This window comes from Vipera ursinii, assembly GCF_947247035.1.
Source record: "Vipera ursinii genome assembly, chromosome: 9".
Taxonomy (NCBI): Eukaryota; Metazoa; Chordata; class Lepidosauria; order Squamata; family Viperidae; genus Vipera; species Vipera ursinii.
Window position 1 is genome coordinate 12,239,088 of NC_139523.1, and position 18,310 is coordinate 12,257,397.

Consider the following 18,310-nt stretch of genomic DNA (forward strand, 5'->3'; position numbering starts at 1 on the left):
ATGACTCATGGACTTCAACTCCCAGAATTCCTGAGTCGGCTATGCTGACTCAGGAATTCTGGGAGTTGAAGTCCATGAGTCCTAAAAGAGCCGAGGTTGCCTACCCCTGACCTAGATGTAACTCGATCGTGATTGCCTATAGGTTTATTGCATTTCATCATAGATTTATCTGATTTCATCTGTTTTCCTGCTTGGTCTCCATCCCTTTCAAGAGGGAGAAATGCACTGTGTGCAAGTAAATGCTAGGAAAAAAAACATCAGTTATCCTTACGGAGCATCTTCCTTTGCTTGTGAGCAAATACAAAAAATTCTTTGTCATCTCTTTGTCATAAAATGCACCTTGCATTGCTGAGCTGGTAAATATATCTCATCACTGAGACATTTCTATCCTTACTGAAATGTTTTGCTATTTCTTGCCAGCCAAATAGTTTTTCCCCCCTAGTGATTATCTATTCATCTTCCAAAGGGTGTATCTTCCCGATGGGCCATTGAGTCAGACTATAGGCCCATAACTTTTAGCTGGTAATGAGGCCTTCAGTCAGCGCTGCTGATCCTTACCTCAAAGGCTGGGATTCTAGATACCTTCACCAGCTACCTAACCTCCTTTGAACATCTTTCAACAGAGATAATGAAGCAAGGAGGGAAGAATTCTGTTAAGTAACTCAGTGAGCCAACAGCTGGTTTAGATCTTTTTTTAAAAAAAATCCACCATAAAAATATCTGCAGATTTATTACCTAGAATGCAAGCAATTTAATTTCCCTTTCATAATAAAATGCCAAGAGCTGTGCACCAATTTTCGTAAGTTGCACAAACAAGACATTAACACCAGATGTTTCTCCTATCAATTTGGTACAAATTACAACATGCAGTTCTGTCCTTTAAGCATCTTCATCGCAGTGATAGAATGCTTGCTTCATTATTAAAAGGCACGGTGTTTCTATTACATTCTTTCTTTTATAACTCTATTTGATCTTGATATTTGAAATTTTCCTCTCCGCATCTATTAGCACACCTATCTCCTTAGATGGCACTTCATACGTGTACAAGTGGAATAATTTTCCAGTTTATGCTTAAATAAAAATTGTTTTAGCCTTAAAAAAAAATGACACACTGCAGTAGGTGTTAAGTGCCCTACCAAGAAAAGTTGCAAATCCTTTAGAGCCATTTTATTTAGAAATAAATGGCAAGAGGAGAGACATGGTGATATGCAAAGTATGCTTCATGGGAAGAAAGTAATTCAAATTAAAGTATTTTGTTTTTCTTGTAGAATGAGAATCTAGGAGGGTCAATGGCAATGAAAGATTTGAGATGGATTACAGAAATATTTCTTCACATCTGTGCATAAAATCAGTGGGTCTAACGATGACACCAATTCAGGTTTTAAACTAATTATACAAATCCAGCAGAGTGAAAGCTTCAAACTCTACTACAGGAAGATGTTACTGTACCCATATCAATGTGTGGACTTGAACTCACTATTGGTATGGCCTTAACATGGCACTATCTTGGAAAATTAGTGCCTTGACTTTGCCAGTAGCCTGTCGACTTCCAGGACTCCACTAACTTGGAAGACATGGCAATAGCCATGGGTATTTGATGTTTTTGGCCTGATTCAGTCTGGCTATATATTTTATATTGTAGTCTTAAAACATCTGCAAATGTTGTTTTCCTCTTCTACCCCATATACTGCAGAGGGGGAAGTGACACTGCTCCAAGCTTGTGTCTCTATAAAATATCATACAAATGCACCAAAGTTTGAAAAAGAAAGTGTGAAAAACTTCTTTATTTAGCATTCCTCTCTCCAAAATCCAAAATCCTTGGCAGCACAAAAAAATGCCTGAAAAGATTCTCTTCTCAACAATATCCAGATTCCATGCTTTTCCTCAGCATCACAATTCAGAGCGTCCAGAAGGTAGGGCCTTGTTGGGAACAGACCACCAAACTCTTTAAGAAAGTGATCTGTGATAGGACAAGAAGCTTTTCCCAACAATGGCCTTTGAGCTGATGGCCAAGGGATATTATTGGCAAGAGCCTTCCCCCCCCACCAAAAGCATTTGGAAGGCACCAAGTTGTGGGATGGTAGCAGAGAGAACTCTTAACACTTCTCAGCAAAATAAACCAGGATAATGCTCTGAAGGAGACACATTGCTGGGAGCTGAAGTCCACAAGTCATAAAAGGGCCAAGTTTGAAGACCCCTGTTCTAGGGCAACAACTTTAGTTAGCACTGAATAGTCACCTCTTAACTAGCAGGTGCCAAATCATATCGCTTTGCCAACTATACACGTTTCTTATCAGAAACATTTGGGTCCTCACTACACCACAATTAGAAGGAGCCCAATGATGGTGGCCTGCTCACCCCTGCACCAAGCCTGGGAGTACCACAGAGGGAGCATGCACGCGCATGCGCGCACACACACACACACACACACGTACATCCCTGCTGTTCTTGCTGAGAGACCATTTGGGGCAGGCTGATCCACCCTCCTTCAGTGGCTGCCATAACTGGCATGTTCCATGTCTAAAGTTTCCTGCTCCACCGTTTTCTCCTGTGGCTGCACATACTTCTCCTGGACTGCCAGGGTGCTGATGGAGTGAGAGTTAAGGAGAAAGGAAGCCCAAAGGCATTAAAGAAAGGTAAGCTGGTCTGTCTGTATCTGTTGACTGGCAGGACAGGTAGTCCTCGATTTACAACAATTAATTTAGTGACCGTTCGAAGTTACAATGGCATTGAAAAAAGTGACTTTTGACCGCTTTTCACACAACCGTTGCAGCATCTCCAGGTTCACATGATCAAAATTCAGATGCCTGGCAACTGACTCATACATACCAACAATTGCAGTGCCCTGTGACCTGACAAGCAAAGTCAGTGAGGAAACCAGATTCACTGAACAATCAGGTTATTAACTGTACTACCCAAAATAGTGGATGGGATAAAAAAGAATCATCTGTTACATGGAGCAAAAGCCTAAGAAGTAATCAGGCAATTTGAGGGGTCAGGGCTAGGTGCAGCACACAAGACAATTGCTACCACTGGTCTAAAATGCCCTTTAAATGACATTACACGATAAGCAGGATTCCCCAAACCTCTGCATTTCCTAAGGCACAGAAGTAATCAACAGCTTCCAAGAAAGAGGAAGGCGAGAGAGAGCAAAAAGGATACGATGTAAAATGAAAATCAGCTCCCATCGCTGCAGACATCAAGACGTTGAGATTTCTGTGTTCAGAGTCCCCAAAACAGTAACCGTTGGCTTTGTCCACTGCCTGCATCACACACCGCATGCTTTCCTTGTCCTGAAACAAGGAACCATTAGGAACACTTCACGCCCAAATTGATTTCTCTGCCATATTTCATCCTGTTTCTTGCTAGCCTGATTAATGGCAGGCAAGTCCCAGCAACAGTTTTGTTTAATAAAATGAATCCTCTGAGTTATCTTACATTCAGGTCTGAAAGTTTTCTTTAGGAAGGACAAATTGCAATCACACTGCCATGAGGTTATAGTTACCAAATGCTGGAATAAACAAAAAAAATCATCCAGGAGTTTATAGTATCATTCTATTGACCTCAAACTATTCTCCCTTCCTTAAACATTCTGCTCTGTAACAGCATTTAGTCAGATGCTTACCCAGTGGGCACAGACCTTTTCAACTCTGTTTTGACCAGTTGTTAGTGTAGAAGGAAACCAATGAGATTAAGAGGTAAAAAAATACACAAATGTAGATAACTAATTCTGAAACTGACCAGTTGTGAGGAACTGTCCTCACAACTGGGCAGTTTCAGAATTAGTTATCTACATTTGTGTATTTTTTTACCTCTTAATTTCATTGGTTTCCTTCTACACTAACAAATGTATGTCACACCTGTCTCAAGCACAGTCATTTACAGCTCAAGTGTAGGTAAAAATAGTGGAAGGAAATTGATGGGCATTACCAAAACTTCATCTGTTCCTCTCCTTGGCTTGCTTACCTGGACATTGAGAGGAACAAAAGACACCAGACTGTAGTCTTCAATCACTCCCACCAGCTTCTTGTTCAGCCGTTGGTAGTTCTTGAAGAATGGATCTGAAGCCAAGTGATCCACTAAGTAGGACAGATCAAGAACTTCTGTGTAATAATCTAGATTAAATGCTGTAAGGCAAATGAAAGGGGAAAGAAATCTTCAGATAATAACAACAATAATAACTGGAAGGAACCTTGGAGATCTTCTAGTCCAACCCCCTGCTCAGGCAGGAAACCCTATACCATTTCAGGCAAATGGTTGTCCAATCTCTTCTTAAAAAACTGTGTTGGAGCACCCACAACTTCTGGAGGCAGGTTGTTCCACTGATTAATTGTTCTCACTGTCAGAAAGTTTCTCCTTAGTTTTAGGTTGCTTCTCTCCCTGATTAGTTTCCATTTGTTACTTCTTGTCCTGCCTTCAGGCGCTTTGGAGAATAGCTTGACTCCCTCTTCTTTGTGGCAGCCCCTTAGATATTGGAACACTGCTATCATGGCCCCCCTCGTCCTTCTCTTCGTTAAACTAGACATACCCAATTCCAGCAGCTATTCTTTATACGTTTTAGCCTCCAGTCCCCTAATCATCTTTGTTGCTCTTCTCTGTACTCTTTCTAGTCTCAACATCTTTTTTATATGTTGGTGACCAAAACTGGATGCAATATTCCAAGTGTGGCCTTACCAAGGCATTGTAAAGTGGTATTAGTACTTCACGTGATCTTGATTCTATCCCTCTGTTAATGCAGCCTAGCACTGTGTTGGCTTTTTTGGCAGCTGCAGCACACTGCTGGCTCATATTGAAGTGATTGTCCACTAGGACTCCGAGACCCCTCTCACAGTTACTACTATTGAGCAAGATACTACCTGTACAGTACTTGTGCATTTGGCTTTTCTTGCCTAAATGTAGAACCTTACTTTTTTCAAGGAACAAGATAATCTGTAATTTCTTATAGCACGTATATATTGGGCAGAAATTTGATAGCAGAATCTTTTTTCTGGAAAGTGAAATGCCCCAATTATGGAATTGTTGCAATTAAAAGAGGGAGAGACAGTTTGGTGTAGTGGTTAAGGCATCAGACTAGTTCCTGACCTAGGAGTATAAAGCCAGCTAGAGGATCTTGGGCCAATCAATTTTTTTTAGCCCTAGGAAAGAAACAATAGCAAATCACTTCTGAAAAAAAAACCTTGCCAGGAAAACTGCAGGGACTTGTCCAGGCAGTCTCTGAGAATAGTTAGCCCTTCTTTCAAAACAAGTATATTTCTGCTATAAAGATTTGACTTAAGACTAGAGTAGTAAATTATCTATGAAGTCTTCGGACAGAGAAGACCTTGGATAAACTTCTCCGGCAACCACCCAACTATAAGTGAACTATGACTACCCTCAACTGACCCAGGGTGGATTACACACACCTTCTAATCTGATGTGTAATGGGCCCTTAGTTTAATCAGTCCCTCAGTTCCCCAAGGATCGCCTGCTCTCACCTAACTTCCCATACTGCTGGATAAGGTCCATTTTGGAGAGGATGTTGATGTGGGGCAACTCCACGTGCAGCATTGTGGCGAGGGAAGTGCAGAGAACAGAGATGAATTTGCCAGGATCTGTGCAGTAATGGGAATCTACCAGATGAACAGCAGCCAGCTATGAAGGGCACACAAAAGGGTAGAGAAATTAGCATGCTGGCTGAGGATTTCTGGGAGTTGGAAGTCCACACATGTTAAAAGTTGCTAAGATTGAGAAACCCTAATTTAATATATGCAATCCCATATACGAAAACAAGGCTCTGTCAGGAATGGGAATAGAAAGTTGTAGTTCTTCAGATGACCCTGAACTAAAAGCATGACCCTCCCTTATACCATTCACACTGCATTGTAGCAAGCCATAGATACAAACTATATTACATCCTCTAAAGAGATTTAAGTTTCTAGTAGTATCCCAAAGATGCTTTTTTCACGAGACAAGTGGACTTCGTTTTTTCTTTGAAGACGTTTTTGCTTCTTGGATGAGGCGTGAAACATCTTCCAAGAAAAAACAAAGCCCAGTTGCCTCTTGACAAAAGCATATTTGAGATAACCGTGACCTGGATGCCTGAGAATCTCCACAGACATTTCTAGTAGTATTTTAACAATATTTTGATGTAAAGTGGAAAGTCAATAAAGCATAAGGAAGATTTTCAAATTGAAACTGAGATGTACAACCTCAAGATTCCTGGACTCTGGTGATAACACAAATTAACACATTAAATTAGACGTATCAATAGCATTGCAGGTGTACAATAGAGACTGACAGTTAAATACAGGCTAGGAAATCTGCCTTAAGTTTTCTCTCTTTGCTGCCATCTAGCAGTTGTCTGGATTTTTAAAGTCCATGTCAGCTCTAGTTGAATACATCTTTTCAAGCTCATGCAATTTCTACCAAACATTACGCACATAAAATGCATCATATTTTACAACGGCTTCACGATTTGTCACTGGGAATTGAAAGGGCAGCTGTTATCACAGTCACTGGGAATTGGGACAGATTGAGGTTTGGCCTTTAGGAATGCTCTCACTTCCTCTGGACCAAACATACCCTGAAATTCCACTTAGCAAGTTGAGCAAAGATGTTTCTCAATGAACTATGATGGGTGCAGAGCTCCACTTGTCCGGGGCAATCAAATAAGAAGTAATGTCCTTTCAGTTGGTCCAGTTTCTCCTGTAGCCAGTCAAAATTCGCCTCTAGGTACTCCATGCAGTAGATTAAGCCACCGTTGGGGCCAAGTTTCAAATTCTCCATCACATCAGACAAGGTGATCAGTTCAGAGATATCTACAGCACACTGGAATGGAAGCCCTTCATTTGCCGGGTCCAGATTCACCACAGCAACCTTGCGCCCAATTGCAGACAGGAATTCCTGCATGCCATGACAATAGGTGGTTTTCCCGGAGCCGGGTGGCCCAATCACTACCTGACCGAAGGCTAGCGATGGCTGCTTGTTGGTTTTTGACATACTGCAGGTTTCTTTCTCCTAAAAGTAGACATCGGAAAGAATAAGACCAGTAGGCAGGGATGAGTCCATACTATTCCTACCTGTGCTATTCACAGTAAAGAAAACAATTCGCACTTAGTGTACAACAAACACGCTTGTATGACAAACCCGCATTACGTTCCCACATTACGCAAATTTTTACAAAAGACTGGATTGGAGAGAGCTGGGAAGGCGAGGCAAGAGCCACAGCCCCCGCTCTGCCCCCGTCTTCTAGGCCAGCCTTCGGCTCAATGCGCCGCGCCGGGCTCGGAAGAAGAAAAGCGGGACACGCTGCAACTGGGGAAACGCCACGCCGTTGCGGATTGGCGGCGGACGGTGCAAAAGCCCTCCCGGTCCCTTCGGTCTAGAGCTAGGGATGGATCCCGCGTTGCCTCCGAAAGTCACCCTCCACCAGCAAAACGGCCGTTTTGGATCCGCGTATCCTAAAGTCCCATAGGATTCACCTGGGGTTTCGCTCTTGGCTCCTTCGACGGGCCGCTCTCGATCAATTACCCCGAGAGATGATGGCGCATGAAAGAGCGTTTCTCTAGACCAGGGATAGGCGACCTCGGCTCTTTTATGACTCACGGACTTCAATTCCCAGAATTCCTGAGTCAGCATAGCTGACTCAGGAATTCTGGGAGTTGAAGTCCGTGAGTCATAAAAGAGCCGAGGTTGCCTATCCCTGGTCTAGACTCTTACGTCTACGGTACAACCGCGGAAGCTGGGATTGGCCGAGCAGCGGCAGCCTGGCGTTCTATCTCGGGCTGTCTCGATGGTAAGTGGCGTCTAACCAGGCTTGGAAAGGCGCAGCGTAATGTCGTCATTGTAAGCGAACGACGGGCGCCACCTGCAGGACGGGAAGTGCTGAAACATGGCCAAGGAATGGAGGCTGTAGTGTTTTTTTTTTCATTCGCTAGGCTCCCCTGGGGGGGGGGGTTTCTCTGAGACGTTTCATTACCCAAACTAGGTAACATCATCAGGGCTAGTGCTAACCTAGTCTAATTAATGTTATCTATTTGGCTAATGAAATGTCTGCAAGAAAACAACCAGGCTCAGAGAGCACCCGGGACCTCTCGTGTCTCCTTTAGAACGAATACAATAATGAAAACAATGACAACTTGAAGATACCTCGATTTGCAAGTCACAAAAGGAAGAGCTTTGCTGCTAGTTTGCCACAGCAATAATGGTTAAAACAGTGTTTCTCAACCTTGGTGACTTTTAAGATGGGCGGAACACTTGGCTGGAGAATCCTGGGAGTTGAAATCCACCTATTTTAAAGTCACAAAGGTTGAAAAACACCGGGCCAAGCAATTATTATATTGAAATTATAGCAATCATTTCCCATCAGTTTTGTTCGTGATTAGATTGCTGCTTTTTTATGCTTTAATATTATGTAATTAACTGTAAACCAGTCAGTCTTTGGAAATGGCGCTGCATGTAAACTGAAGTATTGGCTAGAGAAGACCTGGACATTTTAGGGCTCCTCAGCCACATCTTTGTCTGTCCCTGTCCCACCCATGGGAAGTCAATTGAAAATTAGAAATCAAATGTAAATAAGTATGCGCCATGCATCCAATACAATTGTATTGCTTTTATTTTGAAGGCAACATTTCCCCTCCCCCCAATTTATGTATGTCCATAGGTGCATGCCTAGACATCTTTAAAGCCCTACTGGTTTGGCCCTCCATCACATCCCAGTTTCTCATGTGACCACTTGGGAAAATTAACTGCTCACCCCTGGGCTAGAGGGACAGACTATAAGAGCAATGATTCTAAGTAAAAACATAGAAACAACCTATACCCAATTCGTTTTACTTTTTTGCTGTGTCTTTTAAAATTTTACATTAACATTGTTAATGTGCAGCTGTGTCAACCGAAAACGAAGTGAAAATGGCTTTTCAATTTGTTGCAGAGTTGATAGAGTTCAATCTTGTTGGTCAAGTTTACTCCTCTTTTAGTCAGAGTATAATCATTGCTCTTCAATTACACCATATACTAGGCCAAACACCCTTCATTGCATAAAAGAGGTATGCAGGACACACCTTAAATCAAGAATGAAAATGCAAGATTTCATATAGACTTATTACAGAGTAGGGTTATGTGAACTGTTAATTAATCAATTAATTTTATAGTAAAGTATCAAGAAGCAGTATCAGGTATTTTTCTTTTAATATAAATAATTAAAATCTGCTCTGGCTTTGCTATACCTGTTTTGTGTGATAATGTACAGTAATAAAATTTTATGAAAAAAATTGGCCACTGGAAAAGTGGACACAATCTGAAAGTCCTTCCCTCTTGGCGAGCCCTTCATGCAGAACTGGAATTCTCCAGCACGCCGTGCCTGGCTTGGACAAAAGACACCTCTTGCCGGTACTTCATACTGATTGGCGGCTGACGCCGAAGAAGCTGATCTTCTGAGTCCACAGGATGAGTGTCATCGTAGATGGTAGAAATGAGACAATAGTTGTCCCTGCGTGGATTCTTGGGTTTGATGAAAGTCTGGAGTTTCTCACCATGATACCTAAAGAAGAGCAGAGAATGAGTCGTTCTTCAGAGACAAAGCAAAGAGTAATCAGTTGCCTTCAGCTCTGCTCTGAACAATACTGTAAAAAGTACATTGGAGAAATTTCCCCCCCAAAATCTAGCAAATAAAAATAATACAACTGATGCAATCCTTTTGTGATCCTCATGAATATTTTGTAGGGCCGTTGTTCTGAAATCAGGCACAGAGTTTTTTGCGTATTAGCATTTATATAAGTTTAGTGTGTAAATATATTGCAGAAATTGATATGAAAAAACAGGGATAACATTTGTTGTAGGTTTCAGTTAGGTATTTTTGGGAACGAAAAATATTCTATCTGTTGCATTTAATGACTCATACAAATTCCATTTACAACCACTACAAAAGTGATTAAAAGGTCGGTGGAAATACCAGTAGCAATTCCAAATATTAAAGCATCTTTGGTGCCAACAGTTAAAACATCCACAAAAGGAAAAATAAGCCAACCATAAAACATTCACAGGGTAAAGACTTTGATCCTAACAGCACATACCAAATATGTATCTGAATCACATGGAGCATTATAACCAAAGGGACAGTCATCCATCAAAAGTCCTGCAGAACACTATGGAATTAACTATCTTCCAGAAACCTGCAATGTGCTGGCCAGTCTAGTTATCATAAGGTGAGTTATTCCACATTGTTGGGATCCTATTGGAGAAACAGCATCTGCAATTTTACCTTCCTTCACTTTACGGTGGTGGGTAGCCTTTCCTTCAAGGTGGATGACAACATACCTTGATGCCAAGCCATCCAGGGTTTTGTAGGCCAACTTTTTATTCATCTTTTATTTTGTAGTAGGTTTCACTGTTGTAATTATAATATTTACTGAAATCATTTTATATTTAAAAAGTTTTCCCCTACCCGGGGGTCTTCAAACTTGGCCCTTTGATGACTTGTGGATTCCCAGAATTTCTGGAAATTGAAGTCCACAAGTCATCAAAGGGCCAAGTTTGAAGACCCCCTGACCTAACACATGGGAATATTATTATTCCTACCCCTTGTAAAAAAAAATACTTCTGTTTTTAGGATGTTTCCAATGCATGAGAAAGCTGCAGTGAAACTAGTTGTGTATGTAATGCAACTTTCCCTTATTTTAAAGTTAGCATGGAACTGAAGGCTTATGTCAGTTTATTCTTATAAACAGCCTTTAGGGCCAGAAAACTATCGCTCTGATATTTTGATCTGCACTTTGCATCATACTCAGACAGCAAGACTGTAAGTGCTAGAAGATTTCTCCAGAATGCCACACTGTTTCATGTGTTTTCTGCATTTTCAAAGCACTCGAGAGACCTGAGACCACCAGCCCGTTCACACGTTATGTGGAAGCCCTTAGTTGCACTTATTTTGAAAGAGACCTGCCTGACTTACCCTAAACCTCTCTTGCATCGGGGATTCCGGCCCTCGTTGTCTAAGGCTTCAGCCATTCCTGAGCTGCTGCTTCCCAAGCCAAGACCTTCGGTCCAGCCCTGTCTCTCCATCACTTTTCGGCCAAAGCCCTGGCACACACACACAAAAAAAACCAGTTCTAAAGCACCAACGCCAGAATCAACAGAGGAACCAGATTTTTAAAGAAACAGCGTAATCATTATCAGAAGCATACAGGCAGTTTTCAACTTTACGACCACAACTGAGCCCCAAATTTCCACTGCTAAGCAAGGCAGTTAAGTCAATTTTGCCCCATTTTATGACCTTTTGGGCCACAGTTGCTAAGCAAATCATTGCAATTAAGTCAACAATATGGTCATTAAGCAAATCTGGCTTCTCCCATTTAGTTTGCTTGTTGGAAGCCAGCTTGGGAAGGCTACAAATGATAATCCGATGACCATGGGACAAGGGCAACTGTCATAAACACATGCCAGTCGCTAGATACCCAAATTTTGATTGTGTGGCCACGGGGATGCTGCGATGGTCATAAGTGTGAAACCCAGTCATAAGTCGCTTTTTTCATTGCCATTTTAACTTTGAATCGTCACTAAATGAATGGTTGTAAGTTGAGGATTATCTGTATCAACTTTATTAGGGGCTTTAGCACCACACAACAGCAGTCATTCTCCTTGCCTCTTGTGCTATAAACCACACATTTCATTAATAGCTGCAGCAAAACTGTTACCTCAAAATGTGAATGAAGGCTTTTCAGTATCTGTTCTGTTTTATTTTAGACAAGTAATATATTCCCACTTCACTTCGTACCTTGGTATATTTTTCAAAGTTCCCAATTCGTTGACCCAGGACAGACCCATCTTCTACACCATCCCGGAGTCTCTGTTCAAACCGCATCTGTACCAAATCTTTAGCATCTTTGTCACCACCATCTAGAATGAATGGAAACCCCATATAAATTTTCTGCCACAAGAAAAAAAGGAGAAAAATCAAGAGGCTATAGAGGAGGGAGGCTTTGTCTATATGTGGGAAATATGAATATAGAAGGCCTGGGTACTTCTGGTGAAGTGAGATCAGGCAGAAAAGCAGGGGGAGAAATGTCCAACAAGACCTTGGACAATTAGCAAAGCAGATACCAGTTTAAGTAAAGGCAGCTTTAGATGCTCAGCACTGGAGTTCAAAGGAAGGATTGCTAAGAACAGCCACTAAGAGTTCTTTTCACCAATCCTGTTTTGCTGGATGAAATGGCTTCCATTTAATTAGGGCTGATTGTACATTCAATGCCTTAAGAAATGGATAGCAAAACTCTCTTTAATTACCCTATTAGATCTTAAAACGTTAGGTCTGTTCTATTGAACAATTCAAAGATAAGGAAGTATCTCACTTATTTAAGGGAAGAGGGAGAAATGCCATTTTGGTGAGAATTTACTGCCTGTGTATTTTATAGACAAATGTAATGAGACAGGACAGTTTAAAAGGAGATGAGACGAACAAGTCCTGTTTATATTGATGGTCAAGCACAGACAAACCGAAGCAGAGGGACTTCTAAAGTTACATGCCACTGCAGTCCATGTGCTAGATCAGGGGTCCTCAAGCTTGGCCACTTTAAGACTTGTGGACTTCAACTCCTAGAATTCCCCAGCCATTCTGGGGAATTCTGGGAGTTGAAGTCCACAAGTCTTAAAGTGGCCAAGCTTGAGGACCCCTGTGCTAGATGATGAGAAAGCAACCAGGAAGATATAATAGAAAGGCACCTAGCCTTTAGTACAAAGACTTGCAGCAGGTCCTTTGAGATAGGAGGTAGTTCTCAGTTAGTTACCCCACCTGGGACCAGCAACTCCATTGTTAAGCGAGATATCTAGGGATTACAAATCACAATTTCACTGCTGGCTTCTCCACTGACTCACTTGTTGAAAGCCAGCAGTGAAACGTGCAAATAGCAATGGCACTTAAGACTTATATACCACTTCAGTGTTTTACAGCCCTGTCTAAGCCCTGTCAGCATATTGCCCCGCAAGAATCTGGGTCCTCATTTTTACCGACCTCGGAAGGATGGAAGCCTGAGTCAACCTTGAGATGGTGAGGATCAAACTCCTGGCAGTCAGCAGAATCAACATGCAATACTGCATTCTAACCACTATGCCACCATGGCTCTGGGGATCGTGTGACTGCAAGATGCTGCAACAGTCGTAAGTGTGAGGACTCAACATAAAATTACTTTTTTCAGCACCATTGTAACTTCAAACGGTTGCTAAATAGGGCAGCCTTTAAGCAAGGACTACCTGTAGCTTTGCACTGAAGAACAAAGTAATTTTCATATTTTCAATTTTGAATTGTGTTTGAAGGAATGGCAGGGCAAGATGACTGTAGTATCTCACCTTGCCAAGAGAGTAAATTCAATTCTTGCTAAACTGAAGCTTCCAGTTACGCTTCAGATTCTATCTGTTCCTGTCAACATAGATCAATACCTTTCTCATAGTAGATGCTCATGTCGACATCCCAATCGTCAGCTGTCTGTTCATCAAAATCTGCCAAAAGAAAAGTTGTGTGTGAAGAAAAGAGTACATGCAACTCACTGCCACCATTCTTCCTGTGCTAACATCACCCTGCTTTACAATATATGAGTGCCTTATGAACTCTGCATGTATTGAAACAAAGCCACTTTTTATATCCTGTTTCATTCATAGCTTTTTATAAAATGGGAACATAAAAAGGGATACCCTCTCCTCTATGAACTTGCCCTGTATCAATATTTATTGAGTCTTTGCTCTAATTGCCCTAATTCTACCCTAATCTTTGGGGAGGGGGCAAGGAAAAAAAAAGAGGATGAGGAAGATGAGGATGAAACAAAGGAAGATGTATGAATAGCTGCCAGGAACTAACCCTGCTTTTGATATTTCTACATACTTTCGACATCAGCATTTCTACATCTTTCATTCCCGAGAAAGGGCCAAGTATTTACAAACAGGACACAAAAGCATATGGTTGAAAAAGCATCCAGACTTTAGTAGCAACGCAGAATGAAGACATCTGCTAATTTACCTGCTCCCTCTTCTTGCCAATATTGTGCATCTGTGTAGAAGACCAACCCAGAGCCGCCTTTCTCCCACTTTAGCTCAATTTCCTCCTCATACAAACGTTCTTTTGTGCGTTCCTGGCTGGTGACATCTTCATGCAGGGCCTCATGCCGTTCCCACTCCTCACATCTATCATCATCCTCCTGTAGCAGAACTCAGATCATCAGGAACAGAAGAATAATACCGCTAAGATTTAGTCTCCCTCCCCCATCTGAATTAACATTCCCCTTAAGATTTTTTTTAAAAAAAATTTAGCTGTGGATTTTACGAAAATAAAGGATCTTTCTATTAAAGTACATGGCTTCTGGTGAAAACTCTTTACCATTAAATTAACGGGTGGTCCCGAGAATGCAAAAACTGAAAAATCTCAAAGGCCAGAAACACATTGCAGTTGCTTAGGCTAATCAGCTCTGACTTCAGATTCCCAAGAACCTTTTTTAGCTTCTACACATTAATAAATGTTCTTTTTTCCTCAAAGAAGTAAAGTAGCAACTTTGACTTGGTAATGAGATATATAATAGTTCCGTGTTTGACAATTGGAAGAAACTACTTACACAATCCAGTTCAGAGCCATCTGTTTCTTTCTTTTCTGGTTCTTCGTGGTCTCCCTCTTCTGCATCACCATCCTGGTTTACTAGCTCTACATTTGGCAAGTGGTCTCCTTCCGTTATTTCTTCTCCCATAGCAGTGTAAACTCGCTCCTCTTCTACAATAGTATCAGTTCCCTCGTATGAAAATGGTACATTCCCATACCTGCGAGACGAGCCGGATTTAGGGAACCGTAACTGCAGCTTCTTAATTACACGAGTGGGCATTCGGCAAGTTCTGATAAGCTCTAAGAAGACTCGTAACGGAGTTCCCACGTTTCCATGAGGCATTACCGCGGGAGGATTCAGTTCAGGGAGTCGTTCAAAATCATCCTGAGTGAAAACTTCTCTTGATATAGTATGGAGCTCCTTTTTGGTTTTATAAGAAAATAAACCAGTCTCTGTGAATATACACATAAATGTACAGATAAGGAAGAAAGTTAGTACAGTAACAAGTTTCCATTCTTTAGGGCTACTGGATATGAGCTGTAAAAAAACACCAGATGAGTTGTCTTCCAGCTTTTTCAGGCCATTATTTAATAGCCCTAGTATTTACTATGTTTGCACAGTGCTCTCACACTGGGCTTAAATTCTATTTGTTCAACTTGTAGAGCTGCCCATCTCATCACATACAGCTCATAAAGTTAACAGAAAAAAACAACCACAGAAACCCCCTCTCCCCAAACAAACATACAAGAGCCATTACAAACACTAAAACTATTAAAACCATAAAAAAATAATCTGCAAGGGTATAATCCAATTTACTAACAATGTAGCCATCTGGCAGGCTCCACATCAGCCACTGCTGGATCCCCAACCCTGACACCAAAGCCAAGCTTTCAGGCCCTTTGTAAAGGCCAGGCCTCCGGAAGCGGTGAATGCTCCAACACTGGAAGTTTCTAAGCAAAGACTGGACAGCCATATGTCTGAAATGGTATAGGGTTTCCTGCCTGAGCAGGGGGCTGGGCTAGATGACCTTCAAGGTCCCTTCCAACATCATCATCATTATTGTTGTTGTTGTTATTGTTATTATGATGGGCAGGCACCATAGCATGTCCCATGAGGTGACATTCCTCAAGAGATGGGAACCATAACATGCCGATGGCATGGCAGATTAAGCAAGGAGAGACAAGTCCTCCGCTCAAATTCTTTTCCTACTCCTTTCTTCTAGACCAGTGGTTCCTAAACATTTTTTGTCATCACAACTCCCATTAGTGTAATAATGTACACACCTCCCATAAAAACCCAGTCCCAAACTGACACAAATGAACAATGGAAACAATACAATGAAACTCTGGAAAAAGTGGCTTCCGGTTTGCATCATGGCAGGATGGGCCGCAGGAAGGTAAGGCTCTCCCTTCCGCGCCCAATTTCGCCCTGCTGGGTGCCCTAAAAAGGGCCTAAAACCGCCCTGAAGAGGTGATGGAAAAGAGGGGTGCCTTGTTGAACATGGAGAGATGGCAGTCTTTCCATTCGATCCAAGGAAAGCCCTCCAAACCGGCAGGGGAAAGACCGGCTACATTCCTGTGGCCGACCATTAGCTGCTAACAACAGCATGTTTGGAAATGGGTGAGAATATTGACCCTTTCTTTACTATTTTACAACTGAATTTCCTGGGAAAGGCTCCCAAGAAGCTAAAAACCTCCGAATGTAAACAGAAGCGGTGTTTTAATTTTATGGGGGACAGAAACATACAGGTACAGTTTCGATAAATTTGAGAACTGAGATAACTGTTAAGATTTTCTCTTTGGGAAAAAAAGAGGCGAAATATAAGAAATCAATCCTTTGTTTTAAGAGTGGAAAATGGACTTTGAATGATATCTAGTAGTGGATTTATGTATAGCACTGTGATTTGCTTCCTGGCTGCTTGGTGATTCCTGGCTTGGGAGATTAAAGTCTGCAAAATATATCTGATGGCAAGGAAGATTTTTAAAACGGGAATATAGAGCTGTCAAGGGAAATGTCACAACTTGGGAGATAGGGAATGAAAAGAGAAATGGAGGGAGAAAGGAACTGGGAGTTGTTTATAAATGGGTAGAATTCCCCCCCTCCACACCCAAAATACCCTACCTAAATTGTCTTCCTCGTGCCAAGTACACAAAAACAAAAAGAAAATTCCTGGGCAACCTAATTATCCTGGCTTGGAAAGCAACTTGGCAAAGAAAGAAAGCGAGGGTCAGATTCAAAAAACAGAAGATTTGACCTTTTAGAGGGGGCATTATATGTTCAAATACTTGTTTGAATAAGATTAAATGAACGGATGACCCTTAGATATAATTAGACTTTTATAATGAAAGATATGATTTAGAATTAAGATAGCATTTTTTCCCTTTTCTTGTTTTATATGGGTAATACGAAGATAAGAGGATTTATTTGAATAAAACTTTTAGCTATATAAATATAATTAATATTGAGAAAATCATAACTGATAAAGATATTTCAAATACTGATGGGAAATCAAACCTTAACAAGAGCACAATAAACAGGATATCGATTAATAAATTGACATGGGTTTATGAATTGATATTATTTGTATATTAGTAAAATATGAAGATGCTTATATTTAACTCTGTATACGTTAACAGTACAAAAACTGTAATGGTGTAATGAGGGGGAAATGGAAAAAATATGGAGAAGAAAGGAGGATCAGGGAAAAAACACTGGATTGTGTAGCATTGAACAGATTGATATTGAAGAAGTTAATGTTAAATAGTTGAACCCAGAGAACCTGTTGTTTACTAAGCGCTAAAGACTGTAATTTTAAAAAATTAATAACACTGACACACACACACACAAAAACTCTGGAAAAAGCTCTGCACACCTCCCACACCTCCCCACCTCGCAGTTCGGGAATGCCTGTTCTAGACACAAAGTGGAGAAACGATGACATGAAACCATGACATGTGATGCGACATTTGTAGCAGAACCCAGGACAGGCAGCCCAGGGCTACCCCTCCGATCTCTTAATACCTCTGTCTAGGGAAATCCGGACCCTTCGTATGACGCACCGGCCAGGCAGCGTCTCCCCCTGCGCGTCGATCCATCGCTTGCCGGAATACATGCGAACCAAGCGGAGAGACCACCCGGGCTTCACCGCCACCAGGCAGCAGCAGGTCCGCCCTCCTGGCCTGGAAGGGCCGCCCAGCTGCTCTTCCCGCTCGGGGCGATGCCGATAATGGAAGCAAAGGAAGCCGCCGGCTTCGATGAACTGGCTGAAGTAGGAGCGGAGATCGGCGGAGCGCAGCTGGGCTGGAACGCAGCTCACCAGGCAATAGCAGTCGCCGCGCTCAGGGGACGAAGAAGCCGAAGCCGCGTCCGCCATCTTCCAACGACTGGGAGACGTCATGTGACCTTCGGCGTCGCCGGCTTGGCGACGCGGAATGATGGCGTCACCATAGAACGGAAACGGGTTCTTTGTCTCTTGGTCATAGAGATAAAAGCAAGGCTACCAGACAGAAAAGTCTATAGAAAAAGAATAGTAATGTTATGTTAAGAAGTCAAGGGTCTTCAAACTTGGCCCTTTTATGACTTGTGGACTTCAACTCCCAGAATTCTGGGAGTTGAAGTCCACAAGTCATAAAAGGGCCAAGTTTGAAGACCCCTGTGTTAAGTGTTCTTTGGCTGAAACCATACTTCTGACTTACAGAAAACTCGAGGTTTAGCTCCCCTGAGTTTGGGACGCTCAAGCTTTCCTTACTGAAATG

The 18,310-nt window shown here is 41.9% G+C and overlaps 2 protein-coding genes across 2 annotated transcripts; both read right to left on the bottom strand.

The window, feature by feature from the left end:
- Window positions 1–1,755: 1,755 nt before the first annotated feature.
- On the bottom strand, window positions 1,756–7,575 carry GPN2 (GPN-loop GTPase 2). Its single transcript, XM_083369297.1, has 6 exons — window positions 7,461–7,575; window positions 6,562–6,996; window positions 5,475–5,631; window positions 3,967–4,127; window positions 3,163–3,293; window positions 1,756–2,585 (listed from the first exon to the last, which is right to left on the bottom strand). Exons 2-6 carry the CDS (start codon window positions 6,976–6,978, stop codon window positions 2,489–2,491), a joined length of 963 nt encoding a protein of 320 aa, XP_083225423.1. The 5' UTR covers window positions 6,979–6,996; window positions 7,461–7,575; the 3' UTR covers window positions 1,756–2,488.
- Window positions 7,576–9,151: 1,576 nt separating this feature from the next.
- GPATCH3 (G-patch domain containing 3) lies at window positions 9,152–17,944 on the bottom strand. The gene is made up of 7 exons (XM_083368959.1): window positions 17,577–17,944; window positions 14,574–15,007; window positions 13,985–14,162; window positions 13,411–13,470; window positions 11,753–11,874; window positions 10,931–11,058; window positions 9,152–9,520 (listed from the first exon to the last, which is right to left on the bottom strand). Exons 1-7 carry the CDS (start codon window positions 17,926–17,928, stop codon window positions 9,307–9,309), a joined length of 1,488 nt encoding a protein of 495 aa, XP_083225085.1. The 5' UTR covers window positions 17,929–17,944; the 3' UTR covers window positions 9,152–9,306.
- Window positions 17,945–18,310: the final 366 nt, after the last annotated feature.

Coding starts and splice junctions, on each gene's coding strand:
- GPATCH3 (XM_083368959.1), bottom strand. CDS start 17,928: ATGGCGGACGCGGCTTCGGCTTCTTCGTCCCCTGAGCGCGGCGACTGC. Junction 14,163..14,573: donor ATGGCTCTGAACTGGATTGT/GTAAGTAGTTTC, acceptor GTTCTGCTACAG/GAGGATGATGATAGATGTGA. Junction 9,521..10,930: donor CGATGCAAGAGAGGTTTAGG/GTAAGTCAGGCA, acceptor GCTCTTCTTTAG/GTATCATGGTGAGAAACTCC.
- GPN2 (XM_083369297.1), bottom strand. CDS start 6,978: ATGTCAAAAACCAACAAGCAGCCATCGCTAGCCTTCGGTCAGGTAGTG. Junction 5,632..6,561: donor TTGCTAAGTGGAATTTCAGG/GTATGTTTGGTC, acceptor TGCCCTTCATAG/CTGGCTGCTGTTCATCTGGT. Junction 4,128..5,474: donor CCAGCAGTATGGGAAGTTAG/GTGAGAGCAGGC, acceptor TTTGCCTTACAG/CATTTAATCTAGATTATTAC.